Raw genomic sequence first — 17166 nt, forward strand, 5'->3', positions numbered from 1 at the left:
CCAGTCCGTCCCTTCGGCATGGTTTATATGCAAACTGGAGAGAAAAAAATCAGTCCTTATAACAAGTTGTGTAGTGAGATGTGTGTCCGTGCTCCTCATTGTCCTTAGGCCCCTTCTCGCACCACAGGCTGCCCATCTCAGCCCCACGTGGAGCCGCTCAGTGCTCACCACCCACAGCCCTGTGAGTCTGGCAGAGGGCTCTGCATCATCACCAAATGTCCAAGTCAGCCTCCACTGAGGGCCAGCCCAGTTCATTAACTCTCAGAGAGCCAACACAGCAGGAAAAACAAATGAGATGGTTTCTCTGGGGTGAGTGAGATGAAGTGGTTGGTGCACAGCAAGCCATCGGCTGAGCAGGACCTCACAGCCAGGGGGTGAGGTTTTAGCAACATTGGACCATTCAAGCAGCTCATCAGGTACCTAAAACCACACCTTCAAAGCACAGAAACTCAAGCCTCTAGGAAGGCTGACCTCCCTTCCTTGGTTTTGGGTGACCAGTGCAAAACCTGAGGCCATCAGAAGCTGGGCAGTAGCGAGGAGCAGACCCTAAGCCTGCCAGCTGAATGCCAAACTCCTACCATTGGCAGATGTATGAATCCAGTCCAAGATTAAACTATTTTTTTTGCTAGCTGAAAACACTTGGTAAATGCATCCTGATATTTTATCGCAAAAAATAACTGCCTAGCTGTACTCCAGAGTTCCCATTTCCAGGCCTGTGGCCAGCTAATACTTCATCTTTTACTGCAGCCTGACCAGCAGTGGAACAAGCACTAAGTGAGTCCTGCTGGTTCTGGTCTGTCAGAAATCCCAGGCTGGAGCCAGCTGGGACCACGTGAGATGCTGACTGTCCTCCATGCCTTCTTCCTTCAGTATTTTTTCCTCAGATCCCATGGAACTCAAGAAAGCTCAGTCTGCAGGTGCAAGTTTCACAGTTTGTATCTGGCCCATGTATATGATGTCAGGAAAAACACTGCAAGAAAATAGCTCACTGGTAAAGAGAAGGCTTCCAAGGACTTTTCTCTGTTCCAGGGAAACTTTTTTTTTTTTTTTTTAGTAAGCATTTGTCTGAGCTGCTTGTCACCTAAGTGTCACAAGTAAAATCTGAAAATGGCGTTGATTAGAAACTGATTCTTGAAACAAATCATGTCCCTTTCTTTGGAGAGCAGTAATAAATTCTCATCACTGGGTTTCTCTGACCCTGTGATATGTTAATTTGTTGGAACATGCTCACATCTCAAAAATTCTGTCAAATCACAAGTTTTAATTGCACATATTTCCTGTCAGTGTTTTGCTCTATAATTATTTTTAATTACATTCAAGTTTACAGAAAACATTTTAACCCTTTAATTTTTGTATAAACCTATAGGAAGAAAGGAAGTGTTGTTTGAGAAGAAATAGGGTAGCTTGAAATAAATAATAACTTTTGTCAGAGATTTTTACATTATTTCCTGCTTTGAAGAGAAATTCCTATGCCTGATAGACCTTATAATTTCCTTCAGCCCTCCTAAATCATGGAGACAGATTTCAGAAAGAAGCCCAAGGCCAACAATTTAAAAAAGAATCAAAACCAAATCCTTTCTCCCACCACCCCACTTTTATTTCCCAGGTCATCAAATGAAAAACTACAGGCATCCTATTTCCATCTTTAGCACATGGTCTAACTTGAGAATTAGAAAGTGGCTTAAATTTGACTTGCAAGAGGCAAGTGGCATAGAGGGCATATAGGCATGCCCTTATTCCCCAGAGAAAGCATACATAATCAGGTGTGTTTTGCATTTTAAGCTTTAGAAACTTGAACTCAAACTGTAAGAGGGTAAAGGAAGGCCACGGGCAGGCAGCTGGTACAAGCAAGGTGCAGACCCTGAGTCTTGTCCTGTGCCAGCTGGAAAAGATCCATGCTGAAAAACCACTTCACAAATCCCGCAACCCCTGGCTGCCGGGACATTGCTGCGTAGGAAAAACTACAGATCCGTGTGCACTTTGTTTGAAGTTGAACTGTCCTATTGTTCCTTGACTGTACCTGTTTTAAAATGAAATACATTAAAAAATAAAACAAAACAAAGAAAAAAAAGAGAGATTGGGAGAGAGCTCGTTTCATCATATCCCACCGAAACAAAATACACACAGCCTGTGGCCCATATCCATTATGGCAGATTAATCCAGACCCAAAAAAATTATCTTGTCCAAGACTTGAAGGTTAGTACCGAACGCTTATCAAGAGCACTCTGTTTCTGCAGAGGAGGTGTCTGAGTGTTGCCGTGCCGGTTGAGGTACATCAGTGTTACCAGGCAGGGGTGAATGGACCCACAACTAATGCCCAGAAGCAGCTTTCTTTCCAGAAGGCTGGGACTGAGGGATGCTGTGACCTCCCAGACTCAAACACTTCTGCTATGGTCCCCATCTCTGCCAGCTCTTCAAATGAGTGTAGAGAGAAATTACCATTTAATGAAGGAAAAAATGTGCAGTGACTCTTGTGACCCTGTTTTTTACAGCCTTTCCTCATGCAGGATAACCATTGGTTTAGCAAGGAGGTGGGATTTGCCCTACTTTGCTATTTTAAGAATATTTTTCAAGATGCATCAAAAGAGGGAGCCTGGGTCCCCCATTTCCTCTACAGAAATTTGCACTTCCATCATTAAAACCCCGTTTGCCTGAAAACAGTGGCTAAACCTCGGACTAGGCTATACTAACATACAGTACAGCCCAGAGCACAAAGCATGGGGGGGATGTAAAATGTCACACGAGGTTCCCCAGCTCTGCCTTGGCTGGGCGCCTCACAAATACGTGCATGTGTGCCTGTGCCCATGTTTGTGACAAATGTTCTTGTCCTTCCCTCTTCTCACACAAGTGTTTATTGCCTTTGAAGGTAAGAGAATGTCTGATGGCAGAAGATAATCATGATTTTCCCTCTGCACATAATAAAAATGTATATACGTGTTTATGCATACTGCATATATGCCTACATTTTTGACTCACGGACAGGAAGGATCAGATTTTTAAAGGTAGTAGACATACAGCCGAATACTTTGAAGTCTCTTATGAAAATCCTCCTCATTTCCCATCTTTGTCTTTAAGCATCTGTGCACATCTGGGGGTTTTCAAAAGCAAATTTTAAAATCCTTTTATGCACCTATTTGCATTTCTAGGCAATTAAAACTCTAAAAATATCCCCAGTCATCACTAAGAGGCATTTATACTATGAGAATGTTCAGATTCATTAATGGATATTTAGTTTTTCTTAAGGCTTGCTTTATCTTCAAAACACATTTGGGACAGCCAGAGGATAAATTAAGTAGGATTAAATAATGCTATGACTCATCAACATGCAGGAATTGAATTCAACGTCGACTCAAATATGTCCAATGAAAAGGTGTTGCTAATTCTTGTTCCAGTGCTGTTCCTCTCATTAAATGGAAGGTAAGGTGCTTTCTTCTTTCAGCTCTGAGTTTTCACCGAGTCATCTTCATTATTCAAAGTGCCATAGCATGAACTATAAGAATCTGGTTGTATTTTGCCTGTCAATTTTTGTCCTAAGGAAATGGGGTGAGAGAAGGGAAAAACAACAACTCTGTGAAGAATTTTAATAAAACAAATCCCCCACCAATCCATCATTTAAACATTCCTTGCTCCAGTAATCATTGTTTTCATTTGACTGGTTGTAACAATAGCTTGGAAAAACTCTGAAAAATTCTTTGAAAAATCTGTTGGGAACAGGAATAGAAATTAAGGGAACAGTATATTTTTTAAATGCAACTAGAGCACATTTCTGACTCAACTCTCCCAGGTCATTCCATTATCTGATATCTCATTTTTAAACAGAGAGACAGAAAAAAAAGCCCTACTTACCAGGAATATGTCCACAGTCAATATAAGGAACTTGTAAATGCTCCTCTTTTTTATTTCTTGCAATTACAAATACACCAAGGAAAGATAGGAGACAACTGCAAAATAACAGTGGCATTGTATTATTAGAAACAGCTCACTGCATCTAAGATGAGAATCTTTCCCCATGTTTCTTTTTCAAGGACTTCCAAACCCGAGCTGCTCAGTTTTTAAAGAAACTTTCCTTCCTGGCAGCTGTATAAATTCATCTTGGGCTCCCTGTCAGACTAGTTTTTGCCTCCTGAAGTTTTACAATCGGTTCCAAAGGCTCCGCAGACAAAATTACACTTTCAGTAACGTATACCTAATCAAATGCCTGCGAGTGTGAGACCGCAGCCTTTGAATCCCTGAGCAAATCTTCTCAGAACATCTAAACTAGCACTCTAGCATTTGCAATTTCATCAACAACTCAGGCTTGTTGCAGACAATCAACATCTCTGTTGTTTTTCTCGTTCGACTGCATGTCTCAGGGGCAAGCTGTAAGCCAGGAGCAATGAGAAACTGCTATGCTCAGATAAATCTTCTATCCGCTCTGTGCTGGACACACGATCGCTACTTCCTGCCTGCCAAATACCTGGGTTGAATTTGCTCATCTCCATTTTCTGTCGCTTTTCCTGCAGTCAAACAGCATCGCAGGTCTGTGCACCTACCCCAGCCTGACTGCAGAGGATGGAGATGTCTGCAGCTGTCAGCCCGAGCTGTTTGACAGCTTGGTGGCAAGACAGGTCCAGCAGTTCTGGGAGGTGCTTTTAACCATCTCACACCCACCCTCGAGTAATGTTCACCTGTCCTCTGAGTTGTTACTGTGCTGGTAGCCAGCAGATCTCTGCTCTCACAACACTTGGGGCCTTCTTCAAGCATTGTCAGCAGCTTCTTAGCATGCTCTGAACCTTTCACCAGACATGCTGTGCCTTCCTTGGCACAGGAAGGCCCTTGTAAGCAAGCAGCTCCTAGAACTGCCCACACCTAATGGCAGCAAAGGGCAGCCGGACACGTATGTGGAAGGTAACAGGGAAGGAAATTCCTTGCAGTTGTATCAGCACCCCCTAAAACATGATCTTTGGTAGAGAGCAGTGATTTCTCCTTCCTGCAGGAGGAACACATGCTGCTGATTTTTCATTCCATCATGGGATTAGTAGTTCATAAGTGTCTCACATTTTTACATATTTGGATTCAAAACCAGGCCTCCAAACCCCCGAAGCACAGATATTAATCTTTCCTTTAATGTTTTTTTATCCTACTATAATGGCTATTCCATAATATTTTAATAACAAGACAGGTTTCTTCTTACTGAGAAAAGAAGGGGTTCTGCGAGGCAGTGCTGTTGCAGTAGAAGCGTTAGTGCAGATTTTAGGCCGACACACTTACCCGAACAGAAACATGAACACGCTCAGCAAAGCTGCACTTTGGAATTCCTGATAAAATATGACCCCTGGAATGTGACAGAAACAAGAATTGCAGATCTTGACTGGATTCCAAGTGATATGAATTACAGCTGGGAGGGTCACGAGCAGTGTCATGCTCAAGTGGAGAAAAAAAATCCCAAATATGGTATTAATACACGTAGCTGTGGGTTCACATTATGTGCCCATATTCCATTATCTAGGCTTTCTCGAGATACTGCAAGGGACTGGAGAAGATTTAGTCTATCAGGTTGGAGCATGTGCAGTGTTAGTAACTGCACAGATGCAGGTATTTTTTTGCATTGTCAGCAACAGTTTTTATGCAGGTCAAACTCAAGGTCTTATTCGCAAGCAGAGTCGTACCAGTACAGCTAACAGGTTCTTTGTGGATTTAGTTAAGCCACTCCAACAGACCATGTGGACATCTTAGCTACAATTGGGAACAGGTTTTCGATAACTAGCTGTGTCCCTGATGTTTACACCGAGTTAAAGGCTCCAGCAGCCAAGTTTGCCAAATCTCTCCGGCTGAAGGGATCACTAACTCTTCTGGTCACCCCTCTAACAGGAATTAGCACCTCTGCAGTGGAGGTGACAGAACCAGATGTGTATCTGGATCTCAGCTGCCCCAGTTCACAGCCAAGTATATTAGCTTTAAACCACTGATGAGCATAGTTTTGCTTAGAAACACCAGAGTGTGAACCAGAGCCACTGAAGCATGACTGTATCTTCAAAGGCTGCAGATCGGGATGGGGGAATCATGAGAGGAGGTATCTTCCACAAACACCCCACCAAGATTCAGCAGAGCTTGTTCTTCTAAGCCCCACACTGGTTTAACAAACCTGGTGCAAATGCATGTGTATCCAGTCTCAAAGCTATTAAGCCATTCCTGAATAGGTACTTGATCTCTTAAGGAGGCACAAGGCCAAATTCCCCATATGGCTGCAAGAATGCAACCCCCTTTTGGCGAAAGTCTCTTCTCAGTCACAAAGTGTAGGTCTCCTCTAACACAGGTGCCGAGGCAATCTGTGCACGAAGCTAACTCCCCTTCTCATTAATGGCAGCTCTGCATGAGAAACTCCTGCACAGCAATGACAGGAAAGCCCCCAGTGTGTGTTAAAATGAGTCATAAATGTTATAACAACACGAGCATTTTGGCTCATTGCTGATACAGCATCTTAGTCGTCCTCCCTGCTCGTGTTCTTACACTCCACACCATTTCCAAGATTTGCAGTCCCTCTTTAACAGCACCGAGTTCAGAGTTCTCACCCAGAATAAAATGTTAAATGCTTAAAAGGCCTTTGGAGTCATTTTATTTCCTTCACTTAACCTAGAATTCCACCTTCTGAAACTGAATATACACTAACTACTATGAAACACAGCTGGTTGTCATTTGAGTAGTTTGCCAGGCTGTTAAAATTACTCTACCAGTTCGGATACAGGGAGGCTGGCGTGCACATGGTAAATGCATTTGCTGGATGTCAAGACGAGGCTAAGATAAATGCAGGTAATTCTAGTAAGCCAGCAAGGCATAGCAAGCTGTACATATCAATTCTGGAAATGCTAGAATTCGATGATTTTTATTTTGCTTTGAAAGTTGTGAACTCACTCATTTTTCAGGACATAAACACCTGTCATTTAGGAAAAACTTTTGGTGAAGACAAACATGAGTGGTTTGTGGTCCTGTTCAGAGACAGTGATTCTTGAAAACTTGGTGTGTAGAAAATCATTTTGTAGAGACAGAAGGCCGTGAACCAACCTGAAACAATGGCGCTCGTAGTGAAGAACACGAAATTAATGGGCACAACTGCTGTTGCTTCGTACAGATGCATTGCTTGATTCAAGAACCTGGAAAACAAGTGTTATTGCACATCATGGCTGCAGGATGTTCATTGCACTTTAAGTAAAGTTAGCCAGTTTCTGTCAGTTCAATAAGTGTGACCATTTCTTATCATGACAGCAAATAGCCCTTGACAGATGGGTATGTGTATTGAATTTACTTTCTGGTTTTGACTCTGCTGCAGAGTACAAACAAATAAGGCAAAGCAAGAAGGTTGGAGTGGATTCTTCTGGCCGTAGACTGCCATTGGAGAGACCTTTGAAGCACTGCTGGAAAAACTGTCCGCCACAGATAAGGGAGGAATGCTCGGGTATTGCTGCCGATGGTGTGCCTCAGCTCTTGGAAGCAGTGCTGCCTGCAAGCAGCCAGGGACAAGTCACTCTAAATTAAACAGGTTGTGTAAGGGTATATTTCCAGCATGGACATGTGTACAAGTCCTCATAGGAACTGTTTCACTTAGCTGAAACCCACATTGCTGTTGCTGCTCCATCCAACTTGGCTAAAACACGTATTTGTATGTTTATCCATGCAATCACACCCTAGACACACTCTGTCCTGCTGGGAAAGTCCAGAGAGGTGGCTGCTAGCCTTGGTTGGAAACTCTGCCTTCCTCCTCAGAAAGGTGATACAAACCCTCACCAGAAGGGTGAGGCAAGAGCGTGCAGGACCACATGAACCTAAACTGCAGAGAAACCTGCAGGACCATAACACTGGGCATGGAGCAGCCCACACAGTCTGCATCAGTGGACCAAAAAGCCAAAGCATTAACCCACTTGTAAGGAGACCAGAGCTATCAACATGTACCCACGAGGTGATGAATCATGAGTGCGAACTCTCGGATGCACCAACAGATACTCTGCTATATGAACAGGGAATTTCAAACCGAAAGAGAAAAATCAGGGGACTGCAGAGTGTATTCAAAATCTATAAAAAGAACCACACTTAAATGTTTCACTGGTACAATATATGTGAACAGTAAAAATCCAAGCTTGGATCTGTTTTAGCCATTAAAGTAATTGCACGGTTATTTTAGCAACTGTTGAACAGTCTCCATGGTGCTTTAAAAATAAAGAAATCCTACATATCCACAGGATAGTCAGGATTTTGAAGTCATTGAAAACACCTCATTATTTTCTCCCATTTGCAACAAACTCGGTCACAAGGACTAAAATAGTGATACCAAGGCCCAGCACTGAATCCAGGAGGATGTAGCAGCCTAGGCTGCTGTAAGCTAACCTGACAGTCAAATAAAATAAGAGAGGAAACAAATAAAATGAAAAAATTAGACTGACAGCACTGCCTCCATTAGAAAACGTGTCCAACAGAGGAGAGTGGAAGAGACATTGACTTCAGGGAATGAAATGGGCACATTTTAATTTTGACCCAGCAAAAGAAAGAAAGAATTGGCAAGGAGAGGTTAATTCAGCAGCTTCCTATTTACCAAACTTTTATGTCCTATTTTAAATGCCCTGAGCCATTCTCCCAGCGCAAAGACAAGCTGGATGTAAATCACTCCATTATCTGTTACAGCGGAGTTCCTGACTCAGCCATGGAGAGTCACTGCACAATAACTCACGGGCTTTCTGATTCCACATGGGAATGGTGTGTTCTGCCACGGGAAAGCTGGGTTGGCTCTTCTACTGGAAAATAATCGTGCAAGTAAACACTGGAGCAGTCTAGATGAGATTACTGAATGATGCTATCAGCACCTGAAGCGCAGGGACCAGCATGAAGGGAATGGACCCTCTGTTCAGCTGCAAGTCATATTTTACCAAGCTGCCACCCCCAGCAATCTGCAAAGGCAGCATAAAACAATCACTTAACAGGCCAGAGGCCAGTAGGGAAAACTCTGATGTCCCCCGCTCACCAAAAGCTAACTGTTTCCTAAAAAAAACTACAGACATACAGGATAGCAAAGAGCAACATGCAGTTTTAACAGAAGCAGGGAGATAGTGAGGGTAAACTCTCTTCCAGTCCAATCAGTAACATAAGCTAAGGAAAAGAGGTGCATAATGAGGGTAAATGGGGCCATTTGAGTATTCAACAATGAAGATTTCTGAAAGTAACCAAAAAAAAGTATCAGGAACATAAATTTCATTTAACGAGTCCAGTACCTGTGCCAAAACAAGAACTACGCTTGGGAAAACCTCGTATGAGGCGATAATGAGAGGAGGTAGCATCTGTGTAATTAATCAATTATAAACTGAGAAATAAAGCCTAAATAAACACTATAATCAGCTGCAGGCAATTTATGCATCTGTCAAGGCTCTGTCAGGAATTTGTTACCTTTAAGTGCAACTTGTATCTGGAGTCAGTATCAGTACTGAACAGCACTGGCATATAAACAGGTACAAAGGTTAGGAGATAAGTAGAAACTCACTTACTTGACTTGGAAAACACAAGAAGTTGCCATTAAAATGAGCATGATATAAAAAACGGGATAAGTGAGCTGCATTTTCCCCTTCACAGAGAGTGTTATCATGCTGGCCACAGCCTTTACAGCGATGACCGTCAGCGATGCTGAAAGGGAAAGGGAAAAATTAGCAGGGCAGGATTTGCAGCAGTGACCTCAGAGCATCAGGTGCCACAGGCTTGATAGCTTAAGAGACACTGAGGTAGAGTCTGGGCACCTAAAAACAAGTGTGTGATGTTATCTACACTCGCTAAATTACTGCCTAAACTCCGAGTGATCTTAACTCCACGTGTGTTGTGCTTTGCAGTTCTTTTAGCACTGGAGTCTGCCACCCTGCATCTGTCCCAAGTTTCCCCAGAGTGACTGAGGTTAGAGCCTGATAAAACCTTGCAAGGTGGTACTGTGTATACGTGTGAGAGAGAGAGGCTGAGCTGCGGTCGAGGAAAGAACTGCATCCATTTCCCACTGCTGGGCACATGCCCTAAATGCTGGGCTACCAGGCAGAGGTTCTACAACAGCCTCCACATCTCCCAGACACACTTTATTTAGCCCCAGCTGCTAATTTGGAGCCCTTATTGCATTATTCACCAGAGGGGCTGAGAGGTCTCGTTATCCATGCTGAGCAGCTGGGACACCTAATTGCACCCTGCCTGTGACACCAGCAGCCAAAAATAGCTGCTCACCCTCAGGAGTTCTCTGCTGAGACAGGAGATGGTCAAAGCAGGTCAGAACTGATTTTTGGGATCACGTCACCAAGGACCTAACTCTCCCCACAGGTTACGTGCAGATTCCAGGTAGCAAACACAGGGGTCTGCACTGCATTTCAGGGGCCAGGCTCTTAAGACCTTCTCTGGATCTAGCCCCCAAAATAGTGTGTTTTCAATCTATTTAGTCACTGTCAGTGCATCACCACAAAAAAGTCCCCTGTAAAAGAAAGCAGACAATGCTTTTGATACGTATGTCACCAGGGCAGAGAAGTTTTGCAATGCACATCTTTTGGAAAAGGGGCTGACAGCTGAGCTCAGAGTTACTTTAGATTTCCTTTTGGAGAGCGCTCTTGGTTTGTTGAAGCAAAACCAAGTAGGCTGTGGTTACTGCAAGGAAAAAGTAACAAATTCAAAACAAACTAAAAATGGTAAGAAGAGTCAGGGTGCACAGATGACCTTCGAAGAGAGGTAATTCATAGTCAGGAGCACCGTCCCCCAGCTGGGATCCAGTTCCACCCTCTTCCAGAGCTGGGGGGTGTTGGATTTCGGTGTCTGATTCATCCTCCTTTCGCTGCAGAAATTCAGATTGGCAAGGAGAGCTGCACTGTGCAAAGAGTTCAGGCCAGGGGCTGGGAGAAAAGGTGGGGGGAGAGGAATGGATTCAGGTCTGGGGTTTTGATTTCAAGCCTTTTTCTTACAGCAAGTCCGAAAGTTCAGGAGGAGTTTAAGAGTTGCATATAGCTGGTGATGATCCTGCTCCCCATCATGAAACTCACTGCTTTAATGACAACCTTTGCACCTAGTGCTTCACCTCCTGCGCAGTAATTGAAATAGGTGGTGTGGTTTACCAAACACAGCAGTAAAAGTGAGCAGAGTAGCTCAAATCCTAGCCTGTACTGGGGCTGATGATATGATAAAAAGCCAAAAAATACACCCAAGCCCCACCTCCACAAAAACTGATATTTGCATTGTAACATGGGATAGTTATTTACTGTAAAAGAACACTTAGAGGTAAAAATCAGTGGTTTGAATTGTCCAACTAAGAGTAAAGATTGCTGAAAAATTCTTCCTGATGAAGGGGCAGTTTCTAACCCTTACAGTTAAAAATAAATAAATAAATAAAAATCAGAAAAAAAAAAAGCATAAGGATTTTTTGGTTTATGTTGTTTGTTGTTGTTGTTTTTGGTTTGGTTTGTTTGAAATTTGGGATGCTCTTTTAGTTAATGTTGCACTGGAACAGGTTTCAAAAGCTCGGAAATGGTTTTTCTATCTCTGATAGAACAATCCCCCCAAAGCTAGCATGACAAATGATGTCACTTTCCAGCTGTTACAGCAGGAAACTCAGAAATCCCACTTTAATCTGAAATATTTCTCTCCAAACTTATGATAACTCCCAGTATATACATGAGGTAAGATAATTCTCACCAAATGAACTTGCAGGCTTACAGTAAGCAAAATACTTTCAGGTTTTACAATCACCTCTGTACTTTCTTCAGAATGAAAGCAGCTTTAATATCCAATGAAACACAAAAGCTGCCTTCTCTTTAAAGAAACCTTTCTACATCTCATTTACATCTGTATGAACCCTCCACTGGGAACGTGTCTATTCAGATATTAAAAAAGGAAGAAATCCCCTTCCAGAAGCTGCCCCTGAGAATATTCTGCATGGAGCCTCCCACCCTTGTCTGCCTCTCCTGCAGCCAGGCCCTCCAAGGGCAGTGAACATGTTGGATGGTTTGGAGCCCCCTATCAGCATCCCATGGCTTTGCCCAGCACAAAGTCAGATACGAAGCAGTGGGGCTTTGCAGGGACTACCAGGCACCAAGACAGCTGCAAGAGCTGGAGCCAGCCACAATTCTGGATTTCCTGCTCGAGGGAATTGTCAGGATTTCAAAAGTTCCCATGAACCCGGATTTGTTTGTTTGTGTCTTTTCTAACAGAGCAGAAATAATGACACATTTTTCCTGAAGCTGCATATGCCCACCAAAACCTCAGCAGCCACCAGCTGAAGTTGTTGTTTTTGCTTGATTTCAGCCTGACCACCAAGCTGCAGTCAGTGCGTGCTGGGGCATGGGTTTGCAGCTCTGCTGCTGTTCATCAGCCCCACGTGTCCCTTTGGCACTGGTGGCATCAGGGCTGGAAGGCTCCACAGCATAATAAGCACACAAGGCTTCACAGCCTGAAGGACCAGGTCTCCCAGACTTAGCCCAGAGCAGCCTTCCTGGTGGGTCTGCCCAAAACTGCATCAGTTGAGTGTGGAAATCCATCCTGAGATCTTCAGGCTCATCGCCCAGCATCACGGCAGGGCTGAAAACACTGCAAGCTCTGCCAGAGCTGCCAGACCCCGTGCTAGGAGCTGAGGGTTGGCTGGGCTCACACTCTCTCTTCTAAACCAAGAACAGTTAAACAGACTGACAGCTTTTGGGGGCTCTTCAGTCTCTTCCTCATTCAGGGAGCAAGGAAATCCTTCAAGGGTCCTGCAGAGCTACTGACCTTAATGTTCTCGGTGCTGGGAAATTTCATGGGTGGACTGTCCCAAAAAGGTAGATCTGAAAGAAAGTCTGAGCTTTTCATCTGGGTAAGAAACCAGGCAGGGATCTGGAGGAAGGTGGCTGATAAACCTGCAAGGGTTTTTTCAAATTCAGTTACATCTAAATAGTGTAACTGGTAAACTTTACTGAAATTTAGTTTAATCAAAACAATATGGAAGACCTCCACTAGAAACATGCTCTGTAGGTCTTTGCAGGCTCATACATGCCCCACTGATCTCAGTGAAAAGATAACCATTGACTTCAATGGCACAGCTCAAACACCTTTCACTTCAACCAGAAAAATGTGGTGTCCCATCAGGGTTTCATAGACAAGTTTACATGACAAAGATGGGAGAAGATATGGGCTCAGCAAATTCTTAATATACACCTGCAAGCAGAACTTTAGAGATAGCCTCTTGACGTTTTTCAAAACCGGTTCAAATTTGACTTTATTGAAAACTGTCTGGTAAAATGACCTCCCTTTTTTCTCTGGGTATTGATTGTTTTCTGGTGGCACCATGAATCAGAGGGCAAACTGAATTCTTGTTATTCTTCCAGAAAGGTGGTAAAGTACAAATGTTGCATATGCAAACAGGCATAGATACTTCAAAGAAAAGTTCCCATACAGACATGGGGTATCACTGCATACGCTTACAGTGTGCTTACAAGGTCTTAAACTGCCCTGGTTTACAGAATTGATTTTCACAGCTAGGCCTGTTCTACAAAACAAAGTTTCAAGCAGTCTGCTTCCCTAAGATCTAAAGTCAAATAGTTAGCAAAAAAAGGTTCAGAGCACCCTTGCACACACCATATTCATATAAGGAAATCTGTAAAAAGAAATAGTCCCAGCAATAAGCACAGAAACTATGTTCCATAATTGGCTTTTCTCTTCAAAAAGACCACAGCAAAATGATGTGAAATGTTTCAGTGATTCTCCTTCAGCACACTACTTTGAAGTGGCCCTAATCTAAACTAGCTGGGGGGACTGAATGACAAGGAATCATCAAGTAACAGACAAGAACATTAAAGTGAATAATATGCTCTTACCCAGTAGTGCTACCATCATTAACAAAATCATGATGTGCTTCACAGCCTTTCTTTTGTAAAAATAGAGGAGAATGCAGAATGTTATAATTTCTAAAATCTGTAAATAAAAGAGAAGAAAGTTAGAGCTGTAAAGCTGTGTAATAAATGTTTCATTCAAAGTCTTTGAAATGTCTCATTTTTGCAATTCTAGCTGTATTTTCTCACTGGTAGACTTTTTAAGGTGACAGTAAAGATATCCATGTTTAGTGGAAACATTTTTAACAGAACCTCTGTGTTTATAATTCCTACAGAGTAAGGAATTATAAAGCAAGTTCCTCCTACTTACCTGGAGGAACAGCAGCCTCTCCTCCTAGCTATGGTATTGCTAGCGTCACTCCTTGTGACAAGCAAAATTATTTTTGCTACCCTCTTTGCCCTTCTCCCCCATCCTACTCAGGAAAATCCCCCAAAGCACTGTCTTTTTGCTCAGACTTTCTGCCATACATCATAATGGAGAAAGCACTTATTTCCTGTGGTGGTTCTCAAATCGTGGGCTACCTGTCAGGAGCCTACCTGGAAAAGCTCAGTGACACACTAGCAGACCACACTGCAGGACATCTGCAGCTGCCAAAGCAGTTTTCCTTACACTATGCACGGTCCAGACTTGCTCCCTCAATAACATCTGACAGACGGTTAAATTTACTGACTTGCTGTTAACGTGTCTCATTGCATCATCATCTGGGCAGAAGCTCCCTGCTATTATCAGCTGCCCAAGTCACCACTACGCCCTTCTCTGTGCTGAAAGGCTGGGCAGATGAAATGGCTCCGGGGAGCGACTCAGCTTCCAGCTCTGCACGGCTCAAAAGTGTGGGTATTCCCCCTCCAACCCACGGCATAAGGCAGTTGCCCAAATGCCTCTCTTTGCCTAAAGGAAACAGGGACTGCAAGTCCAGAAAACTCCCGTGAAGCTCAGAAGGCTTTGAAAACAGGAACGCTGGGACATCTGTGTTGAGGGGTGACTTAGAGACTGCATGGAGAAAGAGAAGTTTGTGCACATCGGGAGTAATCAACTGGGGAAAATTAGACAGAAAACAAGAATGTCATCATTACTGAGTCTGGTTATTTTCATTGTTTTACCAGTGAAACAAGCCATAGAAAATCCTTATATCTCGCCCCTTGGTTCCGTCACCAACATGCCATTCTATATTTTATAATGCCACTCCACTCTTCACCCAGCACTAGAATAAAAAAATCTGGGTGTTGTACTGCTGAAATCTCAAAAGAAGCAACTGAGCGGTTCGCAGCAGCAGTTATATAATGCAACATAGCTAATTTCTCATTTTGGAGAATGAGTGCACTAGAAAAGCAGTCATCAGCTACATTTAGCAACTAAAATTCTGTACCACACTCACACCTCCCTCAGTTTAGTAGTGTACAAAAATAAGAACAGAACATAGCTATGCTTTTGATTTGCATGGCTATTCACTTTTGATTTACCTTCACACTGATCCCTGGCTCCCAAAGGCAGATGAGAGACAATTGCATCTCAAAACATGACAAATGCAAATTTGGATTTTATACCGCCTTCCTTAAAAAAAAAAAACAACAAACAACAAGTGTTTATCACGAGATAAAAAAAAATGATTTAGTTTGTTTGTTTGTTTGTTTTTGTAAACTGTTTGAATATAAGAAAGCATTTTGCTGCTGGTTAAAAAAATGCATTCCTGGGCTAATCCTGGTTCAGTAATATTTGCAATCTCCTGTGGAGTGCTGTTCTCCTCTCCCTCCAGGGCAACTTCCCTTCCCCTCAGGCTTGCACCCAGAGGTGAAAGGCAGGACATCATATGGTAGAAAAGTGGCCTTTGCCTCGGTCTCACACCAAGGAACTTTGCCAGCCTCTGCATCTTCATTCAACAGCAAAACTCTGGTTATGTCTGAATTGGGAAACGAGGTAGAAGTCATGCTAGGAACTGAAGACTTGTGAGTTCATCTTGGCCTCCCTGTGGAAAACTGCGACAGGGTTTTGAGGGAACTCAAGAGGAGAAGTAAAGGTAGCAGATTTGCTGTTTGTGCCCCTGGCAAACACATCTTAGGACCAGAGGGAAATATCATGTTACCCAGCTGCAGCTACAACAGCCTTCAGATTGCTTCAGTTGCTATTTTGACAGTGAACAATTGCTAACAGAATGGAAGAAAGCTGTGCTAAATAAATATTCCCCACATGGAAAGGAACCCATGCTAAGAAAGAAGCTCCAGAGATGTCCCAGGTGTCCTCTTCCATGACGGGCACGCAGGGTGGTGCTCCGGGGACAGGGACCCTGCAGGACCTGCTCCCCTGGTGCTGGTGCAAACCTGGGCACCCACTGCCTCCCCCAGCCCCTGGGACTGGTTGTCACAGAGTGTGCTAAACCCATGAGACTGCCCTGCTGTAAGCAGCTAGCTACACCTCAGGTATTGATCCATTTTGTTCCCCCATGACGACCGTGATAGATCCAATCACCACACGAGAAAAAGGAAGCACCATTATCTGCCCTATCACTTAAATTTCAAACAATCTTCCACAGAACAAGCCCAGGGATCATTGCTAGCCCAAAGTGCTCTGTAACACCAGCTCTGGCACTCAGCACCCTCTTCCCCAGCCCCCAGAGTGGCAGGTAGTGCTGAGCACCACCAGTCTCAGCTGAAGCATGTTGCCACTGCTAGCTCCATCCATGTTGGTCCTCATCCTGTCATCAGCTCGTCTCTTGCCAATGCTAACAAACCCACCAAGAAAACTCTTCTCTTGCACTCTGAGCATAAAAATCAAACAATTATTTCTCACCTCACACTGCCTAGAAGCCAAATTCCTCATCCCACCAACAGGTCACCTTGAATCAGCAGACAAGGGGGAGGACATTGCACTGAAGTGGAGTGTATGGCTCCCAACAGGACCTCCTGGGGTGTACTGGCTGTTACCTGTGATTGTGTCATGGGAATTACCCAAAATGGTGCTCGGTCTCATAGTTGATAGCTGTGATCGTGTTAAATATAGAGACCAGGAATGGGAAGCGTGTAGATTTTATCAGCTTCATATATTCTGCTTAAAGGAACTGAAGGAACTTGACCTGTTTACAATCATTTTTACTATTATAACTAATCTGTACTGAAGTCTCCTCAAGCCCACATCATCAACATTTTTAGAATTGTGATGTTTTCCATGTTTCTAAGCATTACCAGAAGGCACCAGAACAAAATACCACATTGTCTGCCTCAACAGTTTTTCTGGGACATATAGCAATACAGGGACCAATGAACCAGGAGGGTCTTCTAGGCACTTTGAAGGAAAAGCAGAAATGCTTTGAACCCAATTTTACAGAGATTAAATATT

General features: G+C 43.4%; 1 protein-coding gene across 1 annotated transcript in view; it reads right to left on the minus strand.

Moving 5' to 3' along the window:
- Positions 1-3194: 3194 nt before the first annotated feature.
- NIPAL2 (NIPA like domain containing 2) overlaps positions 3195-17166 on the minus strand; it is a 46997-nt gene continuing 33025 nt past the window's right edge. The window contains exons 6-11 of the mRNA XM_035546351.2: positions 13821-13917; positions 9507-9642; positions 7042-7130; positions 5251-5314; positions 3847-3941; positions 3195-3530 (exon numbers count right to left, since the gene is read on the minus strand). Of these exons, the coding sequence (XP_035402244.2) occupies positions 3436-3530; positions 3847-3941; positions 5251-5314; positions 7042-7130; positions 9507-9642; positions 13821-13917 (576 nt within the window). The 3' untranslated portion in view covers positions 3195-3435. The remainder of the gene's footprint in view (positions 3531-3846; positions 3942-5250; positions 5315-7041; positions 7131-9506; positions 9643-13820; positions 13918-17166) is intronic.

The sequence above is a fragment of the Cygnus atratus genome, chromosome 2, assembly GCF_013377495.2.
Source record: "Cygnus atratus isolate AKBS03 ecotype Queensland, Australia chromosome 2, CAtr_DNAZoo_HiC_assembly, whole genome shotgun sequence".
In the NCBI taxonomy this organism is placed as follows: Eukaryota; Metazoa; Chordata; class Aves; order Anseriformes; family Anatidae; genus Cygnus; species Cygnus atratus.